Genomic DNA, 13,287 nt, shown 5'->3' with positions numbered 1-13,287 from the left:
ATATAACCTTTGAGACTGCAGTGGTGTAAACAGTTAAAAAACTCTAGTGTTGACTTAGAGGTGGGAATTTGAATGTACTCAGTAATGTCTTGAGAGAAGGACCCAGTGATTACCTCTGAGTAACCAACCAGCCCTGGACAGCACCGTGGAGCACAACACCACTCCAAAAAACGTGGGTCCACATGAGTTGGGATTGTCTCTGTTCCAGCTGTTTTCTTTTTGTCAATCCTTGGGCGGCTTCAGAAATCCATAGTGAGGCTTCTCAGCAGGACATGTAAATTTTCTTTCTAAAGGCGAGGTGTTCTCTTTGCATCACTGGATCTCTTTCCTTCTACAGTATCCCAGTGAGAGGCTGTGTGAAGACCCGGTTGTTCCTAAAGAACCATTCCAACTTGAAGGACTTTGCTGAAGAATTTGGCAAGCCTGACAATGCCATTGGAAATGGGACAGTCTCTGGTACAGGTGCCACCACTGGGAAAAGCAGAGGACTCACCACTGCCTGGAGCAGCTGCTGCCCCTCAAGGGGAGCTCTCCAGCCTTGAAGCTGCCCGGCAGCTTTTCCGACGCTTTCAGTACCAGGTGCTGTCTGGGCCCCATGAGACCCTGAGGCAACTTCAGAAGCTCTGTTTCCAGTGGCTGCAGCCAGACGTTCACAGCAAAGAGCAGATCCTGGAGCTCCTCATGTTGGAGCAGTTCCTGACCATCCTGCCTGGGGAGATCCAGACATGGGTGCACACACAGTGTCCCAGCAGTGGAGAGGAGGCAGTGACGCTGGTGGAGAGCTTGAAGGGCGAACCCCAGAGACTGTGGCAGTGGGTAAGTAGAGGGTATTGGACTCTAGGGTCATTTTGAGATGTCCTCATGCCTCATCTATGCTGCTGTGTGTTTCTCAGTGTCCATGGTACAAATGGTTTGTACTTGACTATTAAGCATAAGCTGGGTGCTTTGAACCCACAAGTGACATTGTTAGAAGAAAGATCTCGTCATCTACTTTCCATGAAACTTATTGCTAAGAAAAACCCAATAAGCTCTCTGCTCAGGGTGTTGACCACCATGGTGTGAGTTAGAATGAATCCTTCCACAGGTGCTTTGTTTTTGGGTTTTTTGTGTGTGCTATATTAAGTGTCTGCACACTAGCTGTTACAGATTGAATATACTATCTCCAATTCCATGCTAACTTAACACTAGAATGTTTGCATTTGTTTTACGTTTTTATTGGTACACACTGTCCAATTGAAACCTCGTATTAAAGATCTTCCTTTGAGATCTTTCAAGCCTGGTTCAGTGCCAACAGTTGGCCTCCCTTGTCATATTTCTATCAATGGCTATAAATACCTGCTGAATGAGAAAAATAATCTGGCTTTCTTCTTTCTCATTACCTTTTCCAAAGAGCTATAATGTGTTACAGAAGCTTCACTTCATCTTTTTAGGAATCACAACTCAGCATCCTTCAGTAACTAATAACTTGTCTTTAGATCAGCAGCCGGGTTCTGGGACAGGAAAGCTCACCTGAGAAGGTGGAATCTACAGACTGCCAAGTGAGGGAGGCAGAGGCCAGTCCTGAAGTGGTGCTTCAGGTGCTGGGACTTCAGAATTCAGCCTCAGGGCCTGAGGAGCAGCTGAGCCTCATCATCAAAGAGGAAGCTGTCACTGAGCCAGAATTAGGTGAGGTCCAGTTATTATTCATGGTTGTATTGGGGGATTTCTAAGGCCTTCTTTCTTTCTCTAGAAAGTTAGGGTTTCTGGATTTCTGAGTTGAAAGTATATTCAGATTAAAATGTCCTTCAAAATTTTGGGACCAAGGTCGATGTCCACAAATCACCCTGATTGAGAGTTTCAGTGTCAAAAAAAAAAGGGGGGGGTTTCAGTGTCTTCATTTTAACTTTATATTTGTATTAGACCGTTTGAGTTTGGGACCTGAGTAAGGAGAAAAGGCAATATTTGATTGAGACTCTTTGGGGTATTAGTGCGATTTGGACTTTGTTAGTGATGTAGGTACAGATCTTGAAATTGTGGATGGAAGTATCAGTTCTAATTTGTCAAATATTTTCTTTTCTTATTTATTTATTTATTTGTTTGTTTATTTCTTTATTTAATTTATGTTAGTTAGTTAGTTAGTTAGTTAGTTATGAATGAATGAATGCCCTCACAGTAATAACTGAGGAGGACATTTAAATTCTTAAAATTCCTGTTTCTCACTTCAGTGATAGCTGGTCCCCAGCTGCTTTGCAGATCCAGGGAAAGGCTCATCAGCAACCAGGACTCTGAAGACTCCCTTCTTCAAGCATCATCTCAGGTGAGTGAAGTTTCCTGCCTCTGAACCAGTTTTGATCATTCACCCAGTAGTTAGAAGGACTAAAATTAATACCTTGTCAGAAGTACAGTGGAGAAGAGGACCTCGCTAGGATAATAGGAACAATACACATGAACAAAACCTTGAATTTAAGTATCTCTCAGGTTTTCTCAAAGCAGAATATATATACATAATTATTTTTTTAAGAAAACATCTTTATTTTAAAAATTTGGCTACTACTCAAGTACTTACACTTGTAATCAATTGCTAGGTTGTGTGTAGATGGTAAAAAGGATCATTAGATAATCTTTTAACTCAGTATGAAAAACACAGACATTCAAAAGTCCCAATTGAAACTTTGTTTTTTGTTGTTGTTGTTGTGTACCATTGAGTCTAATCCAACTGACACAGGAGGAGATTGCCCCTCCTTCTCCAGAGCAGAATCTGGTGGATTCAAACCACGTGTCTTTGGGATTGCAGCCTTCCCAAAAGGCATTGGTTCCTCTTCACTCCTAAGCTCTTTGAGTTGACGTAACAGTAAGTAAAGGACCCAAGTGATGAGTTTCTCAAAAGCAAGGCAGAATATGTTGTTGTTAGAATATATAATTTTAGTTGCCATTTAGCATAGGGGAATCTAGGCTCTAAACAGAGGTGAAAAGAGTCTGTGATGAGACATATGTTGTCTCCAAGCTGCAACATTTGTGTGAGATAAAAACAGAAGGAAGGAAATTTGAGTGGGAGAGCTTTACTAACACTGAGAATGGAGAGGATACTTGAGATCTGGGTCCTGTGCTAAAAACTCATAGGCCTATGGCAAAGTGTGGCCAAGACACAGGTATGTCACTGAGGAATGCCTAAGCGTAAAAAGAGTAGCTGTAATGTGGGCATGTGGGGTGGCCCAGTCTGACTTTTATCCACTTCATTAAAGGGAAACGGTCCCAATCAGTAATAACCAGAGTAGCAAATACATACATGCTCAATCAGACATGCCACCCCAACCTGCACCTGAATCTCTTCCTACTATTTTGGTTCAATATTCGTTGTTGACTCACAGACTTGACTCACAATTGTGAGGTTTATTAGCAAAATATACTAGACAGGAGGCAAAAATATCACCCTGTGCAAGTTCAAGTTTAGCCCAGGATTCCCAAGCCTGGTTACCCACAAAACACAGTTCCTTGATTAGTGAAAGTCCTGATTTCTTTTCAGCAACACAAATTCAAGAAGCCCCTGGTTTCCTCAGTCATCCATCAAGTTTTGCCTTAGAGCTGTTACAAGTCAGCTTTTCCTCCAATCATGCTACAAGCAAAACCTTTAACTGTGGTCAGTACAAACGCAAGCGGCCTCAGATTGTGACTTGCCATAGTCTCTTGACAGAAGTTCTATAGTCTCTTTACAATCTTTTCACCACCATCGTTGCAGGGGGACCTCACAGTGCAGAAAAGCGCTCTCATATTGGTCCCACAGCTATTGATGCACGACCATGTTTCCACAGTTAAAGTAGCTGGAGACTGTACCCCCTGTCCCATCTCAATGAGGGCTAATATAATGACTGGAAGAGCCAGTTTTTAAGATTTCTGACGCCATACTAGCTAACAAATGTTGAAAAGAGACAAACACTTTCCCCAGAGCTGACATGGAAAGAAAAATATCTTGTGGAGCTAGCGCCTAAATTAGAACTTCTAGCTTCCTAAAATGGGAGAGAATAAATTTTTATTCCTTATAGACATCTATTCATCTATGCTATAAATATGATAAACATATTCATCACTCCTACTTCATTTTGTGCATTTACAATCCCTCTCTCTTGACTTTTCTGACTTCCTCTTCCTATTCTGGATGACGACGGATCTGATTTCTATTACCATAGAGGAGTTTTTCATTTTCTAGGATTTTATATGCCACTCGTGGCTTGAATTTATTTTTCAATTGCTTCAGCTTAAGAAATGCTGAGCAGGTTTGGCCCTTTTGATTTTCTGACTCCAGCTTTTTGCACATTATAATACTTTACTTTGGCTTCCCAAACTGCCCTTTGAAATCTTCTGTTCAGCTCCTTAATTTCTTGATTTCTTCCTTTAGCTTTGTCTTCTTGGAGCTCTAGTGCAATATTCAGAGTCTCATCTGACATCCATCTTGGTTTTTTCTTTCTCTTCTGCTTTTATAATGACTTTTTGCATTTTTCATGGATGATATTCTTGATTCTGCTCATTTGGTCTTCACTCATTGCTGTTAAAGGCCTCAAACCTGTCCTGAGATGGTTTTGAAATTTGAGTGGGCTAGACTTAAGGTCAAATTTTGGTTCCTGTGGTTTTAATTTTTTCAACTTCTGCTTGAACTTGCATATCTGTTCCAGTCAGCACCTTGCCTAGTTTTCACAGCTGATATTGAGCTTCTCCAGCGATTCTTTCCACAGATGTAATCTATTTGACTCCTATTCATATCATCAGGTGAAATCCATGTCTATAGCCTGTGTTTGTGTTTCTTATAAAAGGTATTTGCAATGACTAAATCATCAAATGTGCAGAATTCTGTCATTCTATCTGAATATCAAGAAAACAAAGATTCTCACCACTGGACCGATTGGCAGCATCGCAATGGATGGTGAATAGATTGAGATAGTTAACAGTTTTAGTTTGCTTGGCTCCACAGTCAACACTCTTGGCACCAGCAGCCAGGAAATTAAAAGACGTATTGCTTTGGGAAAGTCTGAGGTTAGAGACCTCTCTAAAGCACTGAAGTGCAAAGATGTCAGTCTGGAGACTAAGGTGCGCCTGATACATGTCATGGTCTTTCCAGTCACTTGCTATGCATCAGAGAGCTGGACAATGACTAGGGATGAAAAAAGAATTGATGCCTTTGAGCTGTGGTGTTGGAGAAGATTATTGAATATACCATGGACTGCTGGGAAAACAAACAGATTTGTCCTGGAGAGGGTGAAGCCAGGCTTCTTGGAGGCAAGGATTCTGAAGCTTTGTCTGACACTTTGGGCATGTTGCAAAGAGGGACCAGTCCTTGGAGAAGGATGTCATGCTTGGGAGGGTCGAGGGACAGTGCAGGAGAGGCGGACTCTCGAGATGGATTGGTTCAGTGACTGGGGTAATGGGGGTGGGTGTGTCGGAGATGGTTAGATTGGCACAGGATAGGGCAGAGTTTGGGGTTGTTGTACGTAGGGTCGCTATGAGTCGCAGGCGACTTGATGGCATATAACAACATCTCCAGCTTCATTTCTATCACCAAGTCCATGTTTTTCAACTAATGATCCTTCTTCCCTGTTCCCAGCTTTTGCATTCTAGTCAGTCACCCGTTATCAATGCATCTTGATTGCATGTTCAGTCTATTTCTGACTGCAAATGTTGCTAGAAATCTTTCATTTCCTCCTCTTTGGTTCTAGTTGAGGGTGCATATATTTGAATGATAGTGGTACTCACTGAACTTCCTTATATGCATATGGATATTATCCTGTCACTTACCACATTTTATTTCATGATGGATTTAGAAATGACTTTTTTAATTAGGAAACCAACCCCATTTTTGCTCACCTTTTCATCCCCAGCATAGTAGAGCGTATGATCATCTGATTCAAAATGTTCCATGCCACTCCCATCTCACTTTGCCCAATTTTCCTATATTGGAGGAAGATTCATCAACAACCTGCATTATGCAGATGACACAACCCTGCTTGCTGAAACTGAGGAGGACCTGAAGCGCTTGCTGTAGAGGGTCAAGGACTGCAGCCTTCAGTATGGATTGAAGCTCAACATTAAGAAAACTAAGATTCTCACCACTAGGCCAATTAGAAGCATCGTTATGGATGATGACGAGAATGAGATTGTTAACAGTTTTAGTTTACATGGCTCCACAATCAACTCTCTTGGTACCAGTAGCCAGGAAATCATGAGATGAATAGCACTGGGAAAGTTAGCTGTCAGGGACCTCTCCAGAGTACTAAAGAGCAACACTGTCAGTCTGGAGACTAAGGTGTGCATGATGCAGGCCATAGTCTTCATTATTGCTTGCTATGCGTCAGAGAGCTGGAAAATGACTAGGGATGTTAGAAAGAGGAATGATGCCTTTGAGTTGGGATGCTGGAGAAAAGTATTGATTGAATATACCATGGACTGCTAGGAGAACAAACAGGTTCGTCATGGAGAGAGTTAAACCATGCTGTTCCTTGGAGGCAAGGATTCTGAAGCTTTGTCTGACATACTTTGGACATGTTACAAGGAGGAACCGGTACTTGGAGAGGGACATCATGCTTGGGAGGGTGGAGGGATTGTGCAGGAGAGAAAGACCATCGCTGACATGGATTTATTCAGGGACTAGGGTAACAATGGGGGTAGGTGTGTTAGAGACAAGAAGGTTGGCACAGGATACAGCAGGTTTTAGGGCTGTTGTACACAGGGTTGTTATGAGTTGCAGGCGACTCAACAACACATAACAAAAACAAGGATTTTATATAATTGGACTCATATTGAATGTTCTCTTTGTTTTTCTGCATGTTTTGTATTTTCCTTGCTGCTTTAACTATTTCATCACTTTCTAGAAAAGATTGATATATTGTGTATGGAAGTTATTTATGTGTCTTGTGCCTAGGGTTCATTCAGTGTGATGTTAGGAGATTTGGACCTTTATTTGTTCAGCTCTTCCTCTTTCCCTTGGCTCCCACCTGATTCCTAGAATACCTGAGATGTTGTGGACTAAACAGCTAAATTTAATGAATTCTTTGAATTAAAAGTACTGTGCCTCTTAAAGTTGATAATGTACCATAAGGGATCTGTAAACCTGATTTCCCCCCTTTCTTGATGAGAATATAGGTGCAAACTGTGACTTAAACATTTTTTTAACATTTTTTTTAAATTAGCAATTTTCTGAAGAACCATAACGCAGTAGGACTTCCTCTTTAAAAAAAAAATTAAATTATACTAGTTTATTTTCTTTACAAAATTGAAATACAATGTTTTCCAGACCAGATTCTTCTGTCATATTGTACAACCCAATGGTTAATCCTCCCTCCCCACACATATCCTCATCCCTTTGCTTTCCCCCTTCCTCCCTTAGATCCTCATTCTCATTCTGCAATAATGGTTTGTGGTTTGTTTCTTTTTTAAAATTTTATTCGTGTGTGTGTGTGTGTGTGTGTGTGTGTGTGTGTGTGTGTACTGTCAAATCTGATCCAACTGGTACAGGAGGAGATTGTCCCTCCTTCTCCAGCAGAGCAGCATCTGGCGGATTCAAACTGTGTGTCTCTGGGATTGCAGTACAGCTTCTTGCCACTAGGCCACCATAGCTTCCATATGCAATAATGGTTTTATGGAATATTTGTCCCTGTGAGACTGAGTTCACTCAGTATAATGCTATACAGTCCCTTCCAAGTTAGGTAAGGTAATAATTTACAAAATCATTATTCCTGCGTGCTGTGTAGTATTAGGACTTCTTTTGAGTCATTAATTATGCATAGCTCAAAAGTCATACTCATTGTTTTTGAGTTGGAACTGACTCATCTAGCTCTCCAACAGGTTTTTGGAAAACTTAAATCTCATGATAAGGAGACTCCTCATATTTTTCCTGTGGAGTTACTAGTGGATTTGAATCACCAGAGAAGGACCACTTGGCAGCATAGTTCCCTACAGAGTAGGTAACTGAGCTCCATCTACTTCATTTTTGTTATTATGAACTGTCTAGTTGAAACTGACTCATAGCTGACCCTCCAGTGGATTTTTAGAGATAGTAAATTGCAGGCGAGGAATTTGTCCCTCTTTTTCCTCTTACAGCAGCTAGTAAATTTGAACTGCCTTATTTTGGTTTGGCAATGCAATTGCTTACCATTAAGAAACCAGAAAAAAAAAGAAAAGAAACCAGAGGACTTTCATTTGGAGGATATGTGAAGACTACCCTATTCATGATAACTCATGCATTGAAAGAATGTTACAACCTAAACTCAGAACTCTTGGTAAATTACAGGGTTCTGTTGCCCTGTCTCTGAACACTCCAGTCTTGTTTCTGGATGGAGCTTAAGCACAATCAAACTTCTGCATTTGATATTTTTCTCCTTTATGCAATTTTGCATTGCCAATGCATTCCTTTTTTTCATTTGCTTTTACCTTCGAATTTCTAGATTTTACTTAAATGTCAGATTTGGAGAGGTTGAAAAACCTACCTCCAGTCAGTAGGAGGATTTTACTGTTAGAAACATACAACTTAAAAACATAGACATACAAGTTAAAACCTAAATGTTTTCTACTCAGGACAAGAAACACTGGAGTAGGGACTAGTAGCTCTTGGCCTTTTCCTCCGTTAATCTCTCCCCCAGGGTTTCTCAGATCTTCTGAAGCTTAGGCTCCTTTGGCATATTTATTCCTTCTCACTTTTTCCTCTAGGCAACATTATGTACCTTCCTTTGGAGACCTTTTTTTAGGTTATGACATTGTATACGTTCCAGGAGCAGTTGAGGCACTTGGATTCTACTCAGAAGGAGCACTACTGGAACCTCATGCTGGAGAACTATGGGAAAATGGTGTCAGGAGGTTAAGGGCATGGCTTACCAAATGCAAGGTGGTAGAAGGACTAGGAATTCTTTGGTAATGTTTATTTATTTTTTTTTCCCTAGACACAAGTTCACCCTGAAATGCGAAGGGTGGAAAATCATTAGTAATAAGAGCTGGGAACTAGGATGAGTGGAAGCTAGCAGAAGTAGAGCAAGAAATGTCTTTGCATTCAGTTCTGGGAGCTCCAGTGGGTGCAACTGCATACAATAACTCCTCCAGTCTTTATGCCATCCTTATTATTGGAGATGTTGTCCTGTATTAAACATGATTAAAGTGTCATATCCAGTTACTGTTTCCCTTTTCTGTCCCTCATAAGTGCCAAGTGAGGATACAACTCAGTGTTCCTAGCCTGGAGTCTACGCTCTTTTCCAGCAGATAACAACACTGCCTCTCCCAAACATGGGTGACTTTAGTCATGACCTTAGCCCCAGCTTCCCAGAAGGTCTGCAGACCATTCTGTCTACCTTCTCTGACTCTGCTTTTCCTCCTTTTCTGCATATTTCTTCACATCTAGTGAGTACTAGTCTGACACGCCGATGTTATTCTAAGATTCATGTCCTTCTGTGGAGTCTAGGGCCTTCATCAGAGAGTTGGACAATGACTAGGAAGGATAGAAGGAGAATTGATGCCTTTGAGCTATGGTGCTGGAGAAGAGTATTTAATGTACCATGAACTGCCAAGAAAACAAGCAGATTCATCCAGGAGAGGGTTTAACTGGCCTGCTCCTTGGAGGCAAGGATTCTGGGGCTTCGTCTGACATACTTTGGACATGTTGTAAGGAGGGACAGGCCCTTGGAGAGGGACATCATGCTTGGGAGGTGGAGGGACAGTACAGGAGGGACAGGGCCCTCTATGAGGTGGATTGATTCAATGACTGGGGTAATCGGGATGGGTGTGTAGGAGGCAGTGTGATTGGCACAGGATAGAGCAGGGTTTAGGGCTGTTGTACATAGGGTTGCTATGAGTCGCAAGTGACTCGACGGCACATAACAGCAACAGGGTCTTCATAGTTCCCTTCATGCTTGGGTAGGACCTTCCTTTGAAAGACTTAGGCAGTGCCAATTCTCTTCATTGAAAAAGGTTCACAAGTTGTTCTCTTTCTTTGTCAGACACTGCCAGTTCCAAACCTGACCCAGCTAATTCAGCAGAGTGTGGTGAAGAGCTGGTAAGGCTGCCCCTTCATGCCAGCAAGAAGATCCAAGCTCCCACCTGCAATGGTGAGTCAACTTTCATTGGTCCCGAGATGTTTCTGAACTTGCCTAGTTAAGGCAGGTGTGGTGGTTGATTTGGTTTCTATTTTTTAGTTAAAACTAGCTGTGGATGGGCCAGGTCAGTTGTTTGATGTTGGATCTCTTCATCACTGTTTTTAGAGCTGTTGACACATGTATCTTACAGTTGAAGAGTGGTCTCACATCTTTTGTCTGCAGTCTGTTCTGTAAAATTGTAATAAATTTTCTTCAGTGAGAATTAAGATTGATCTAGATAAGACAGATTAAAAAAAACATGTAAAATTGAATTAAAAGTAAGCTTATATATAAGAGCCATCATTCTCCTTACTGGCATGACATTCAAAGGAGTTTTTCTTACTGTCATTTTAATGAAAAGTACCCAACTTTTTCTGGAATTAAAGAATACCAGAAATAGGAGCTGCAACTACAATCCCAAAGGCGCACTGTTCAAATCCACCAGATGCTCTGCCGGGGAAGGAGGGACAATCTCCTCCTGTACCAGTCAGATCTGATTTGATGGTACACTCACACAAAAATAATAAAAGAAATTAAAAAAAAAAAAGAATACCAGAAATAGGAAAAGTGCTTTATCTACTCTCTAACTTTCATGAAGCTATGTTATTGTAGTTGTTACATGCTGTTGAGTGGACTATGACTCAGAGACCCTTAACTACAGATCTGCACCTCGCTGTATCCTGTGCTATCTTACTGGCCTCTGACGTGATCTTACCCATTGTTACAGATGATGTGCCAGTCCATCTCCTTGATGGTCATTCTCTCTTTGAGTCTCTGTCTGTCTTAGTATGATACCTTTTCCCAAGGATTAGCCCCCTCTTGATATCATGGCCAAAGCATGTGAGATGAGGTTTCACCATCCCTGTCCCTAAGGAGCACCCTGTTTGGACCTCCTCCATATCAGAGAAGGACTGTTTTGTTGGCAGCCCATGGGACATTCAGTGCTCTTCCCTAGCACTACAGTTCAAAGGCATTCTCTCTTTGATCTTCTCATTGATTATCTAGCTTTGAGATTCGTAGGAAACAATTGAAAATTCCGTCACTTGTATCAGGTACACTTTAATCTTTAAACTGACATCTTTGTTCTTTAGCACTTTGATGAGTTCCTTGATAGCAGATTTTTCTAATGTATAGTGTCTTGATTTCTTGACTGCTGCTACCATGCTTATTGATTGTGGATCTGAATAAAATTAAATCCTTGATGACTTCAATCTTTTCACTATCATGATGTTGCCGATTGATTCAGTGGTGAGGATTATTATTACTTTGCTGTTGTGATGCAATCCATACTGAAGGCTATTATATAGTCTTTGATATTCTACAACAAGCGCTTCAAGTCTTCTTCATTTTCTGCATGTATGGTTATTTCATCAGCCTAGTGCATGTTGTGGATGGGTTTTCCTCCAATCCTAGTGCCACTTTATTTCCATTAAGCAGTAGCAACAACAGATGCTTCATCTAAATTGTAAGAAAGCTGAACTTGTTCTGTTGTAAAGTATTACACATTTTGCTTTCTACACACTTTCTACAACATTGTTCTGAACAACTCAACTGTCAAGTATTAACTGCTAACCAACAGGTGCCTCTTATGAGTATCCAGAGGTGGTCATTGTTAGGTGACTTTGTGTTAAGTACAACTCATAACCACCCTGGGAACAACTGATCCAAACACTGTCCTGTGCCATCTTCATCATCCCTGACACACTTGATGATTCCACTTGTGCTGTCACTGTGTCAGTACATCCTTTTAAATGCCTTCCTCTCTTTCAGTGACCCTCCATAATTCCAAACATGATATTCCTTACCAAAGAATATCCTTTCCTAGGAACATGCCCAGAGTATGTGAGTTGCAGCTTTGCCAGCCAGAGGTACTTCAAGATAAAGAATTGGTAGTCTGTTTCAGGAAAATCAACCATTTCAAACCCAGTGGAGGGTCAGCAAAGGGTCGATTCCAACTCGATAGTATAAAACAGCAATAGTAGTTCATCAGTCCACATTCCTTTGGTTTGGCAGTACACCTCCTTACTGCTGAGTAGTCCATAGACTGGCAAAGAAGCAAACAGGTAAGTCTGGGTAAAGGGGCAACCATAATGCTGTTTGGAAGCAAGGATAGTGAAGCTTTGTCTCTTTTACTTTAGACATGTTGTTAGGAGAGGCTGGTCCTTAGAAAGAGAGATTATGTTGGAAAGGTGTCAGTTTAGCAAAAGAGAAGAAGGCTGCCAACAAGCTAGATTGACATTATGACTGCAGAAGTAGGCTCAGGTGTATCAGAGATGCTGAAGGTGGAATGGGACACACCTGAAATTGATAGTGTTGGTATGAGTTATAGACGACTTGAAGGCAACTAATAACAACAACAGATTGCTCGTATCAGTGAGATTGTATAATATTTCAGCTTTGGTGTTAAGGTTTTTAGGGAGTTGTGATGGTTTGAGTCCTCCAGTGATGCATCAAGAGACACATAGTCCATATCTACTTGTGTGATTTACAGCCTTGGAATCTTGCTGGAGGCTCCGCTATGAGTCATTTCCATCTTGACAGCAGTCAGTTAAGATGTAATATTTGTTATTTGGTGATTGACTTATTTCGCTCACAGCAGTGATTGCAGGGCTGAACCATGTTATATCTGGACTTTCGTTTTCTTTATGTCTGAGCAATATATGTAAGTACATATTTTGCCAATTTATATGTTGGTGGACATTGTGTTTTTTAAAGAGTGCTGCAGTGAACACTGGTCACCATATGCCTTACTGTTAGTAGTCAAACATATTTGAAAATACTTTATAGCTGAATGGATTCCATCCACTCTCTCGTCCTCCCCTTCCCCCATGCCGTCTCCTGATGTGGCTCCTTTAGATCATCCCATAATTCAGGCTGTGGAGAGTTGAGCATCCCAACCTGTCTGCATAGGCAAGGAAAGCAGTGGAAAAAATATGTTGTTGTTGTTGTTATGTGCCGTCGAGTTGTTTTCGACTCATAGCGACCCTATGCACAATAGCCCTAAACCCTGCTCTGTCCTGCGCCAACCGCACTGCCTCCGACACACCTATCCCGATTACCCCAGTCACCGAATCAATCCATCTCATAGAGGGTCTTCCCCTCCTGCGCTGTCCCTCCACCCTCCCGAGCATGATGTCCCTCTCCAAGGACCCGTCCCTCCTGGCAACATGTCCAAAGTATGTCAGACGAAGCCCCAGAATCCTTG

At 41.5% G+C, this 13,287-nt stretch overlaps 1 protein-coding gene across 1 annotated transcript in view; it reads left to right on the top strand.

Annotated features, from left to right (window-relative positions):
• The first annotated feature begins 429 nt into the window (after positions 1 to 429).
• LOC102877367 (zinc finger protein 18-like) overlaps positions 430 to 13,287 on the top strand; it is a 21,045-nt gene continuing 8,187 nt past the window's right edge. Inside the window, exons 1-5 of the mRNA XM_006900510.1 lie at positions 430 to 816; positions 1,476 to 1,665; positions 2,205 to 2,296; positions 8,733 to 8,817; positions 9,948 to 10,055. Coding sequence (XP_006900572.1) covers positions 430 to 816; positions 1,476 to 1,665; positions 2,205 to 2,296; positions 8,733 to 8,817; positions 9,948 to 10,055 — 862 coding nt within the window. The remainder of the gene's footprint in view (positions 817 to 1,475; positions 1,666 to 2,204; positions 2,297 to 8,732; positions 8,818 to 9,947; positions 10,056 to 13,287) is intronic.

The sequence above is a fragment of the Elephantulus edwardii genome, unplaced genomic scaffold (genome assembly GCF_000299155.1).
Source record: "Elephantulus edwardii isolate Elephantulus edwardi_28Jun2011 unplaced genomic scaffold, EleEdw1.0 scaffold00286, whole genome shotgun sequence".
Taxonomy (NCBI): Eukaryota; Metazoa; Chordata; class Mammalia; order Macroscelidea; family Macroscelididae; genus Elephantulus; species Elephantulus edwardii.
The sequence above is the reverse complement of the archived record's forward strand: the minus strand, read 5'-3'. Positions and strand labels throughout refer to the sequence as shown.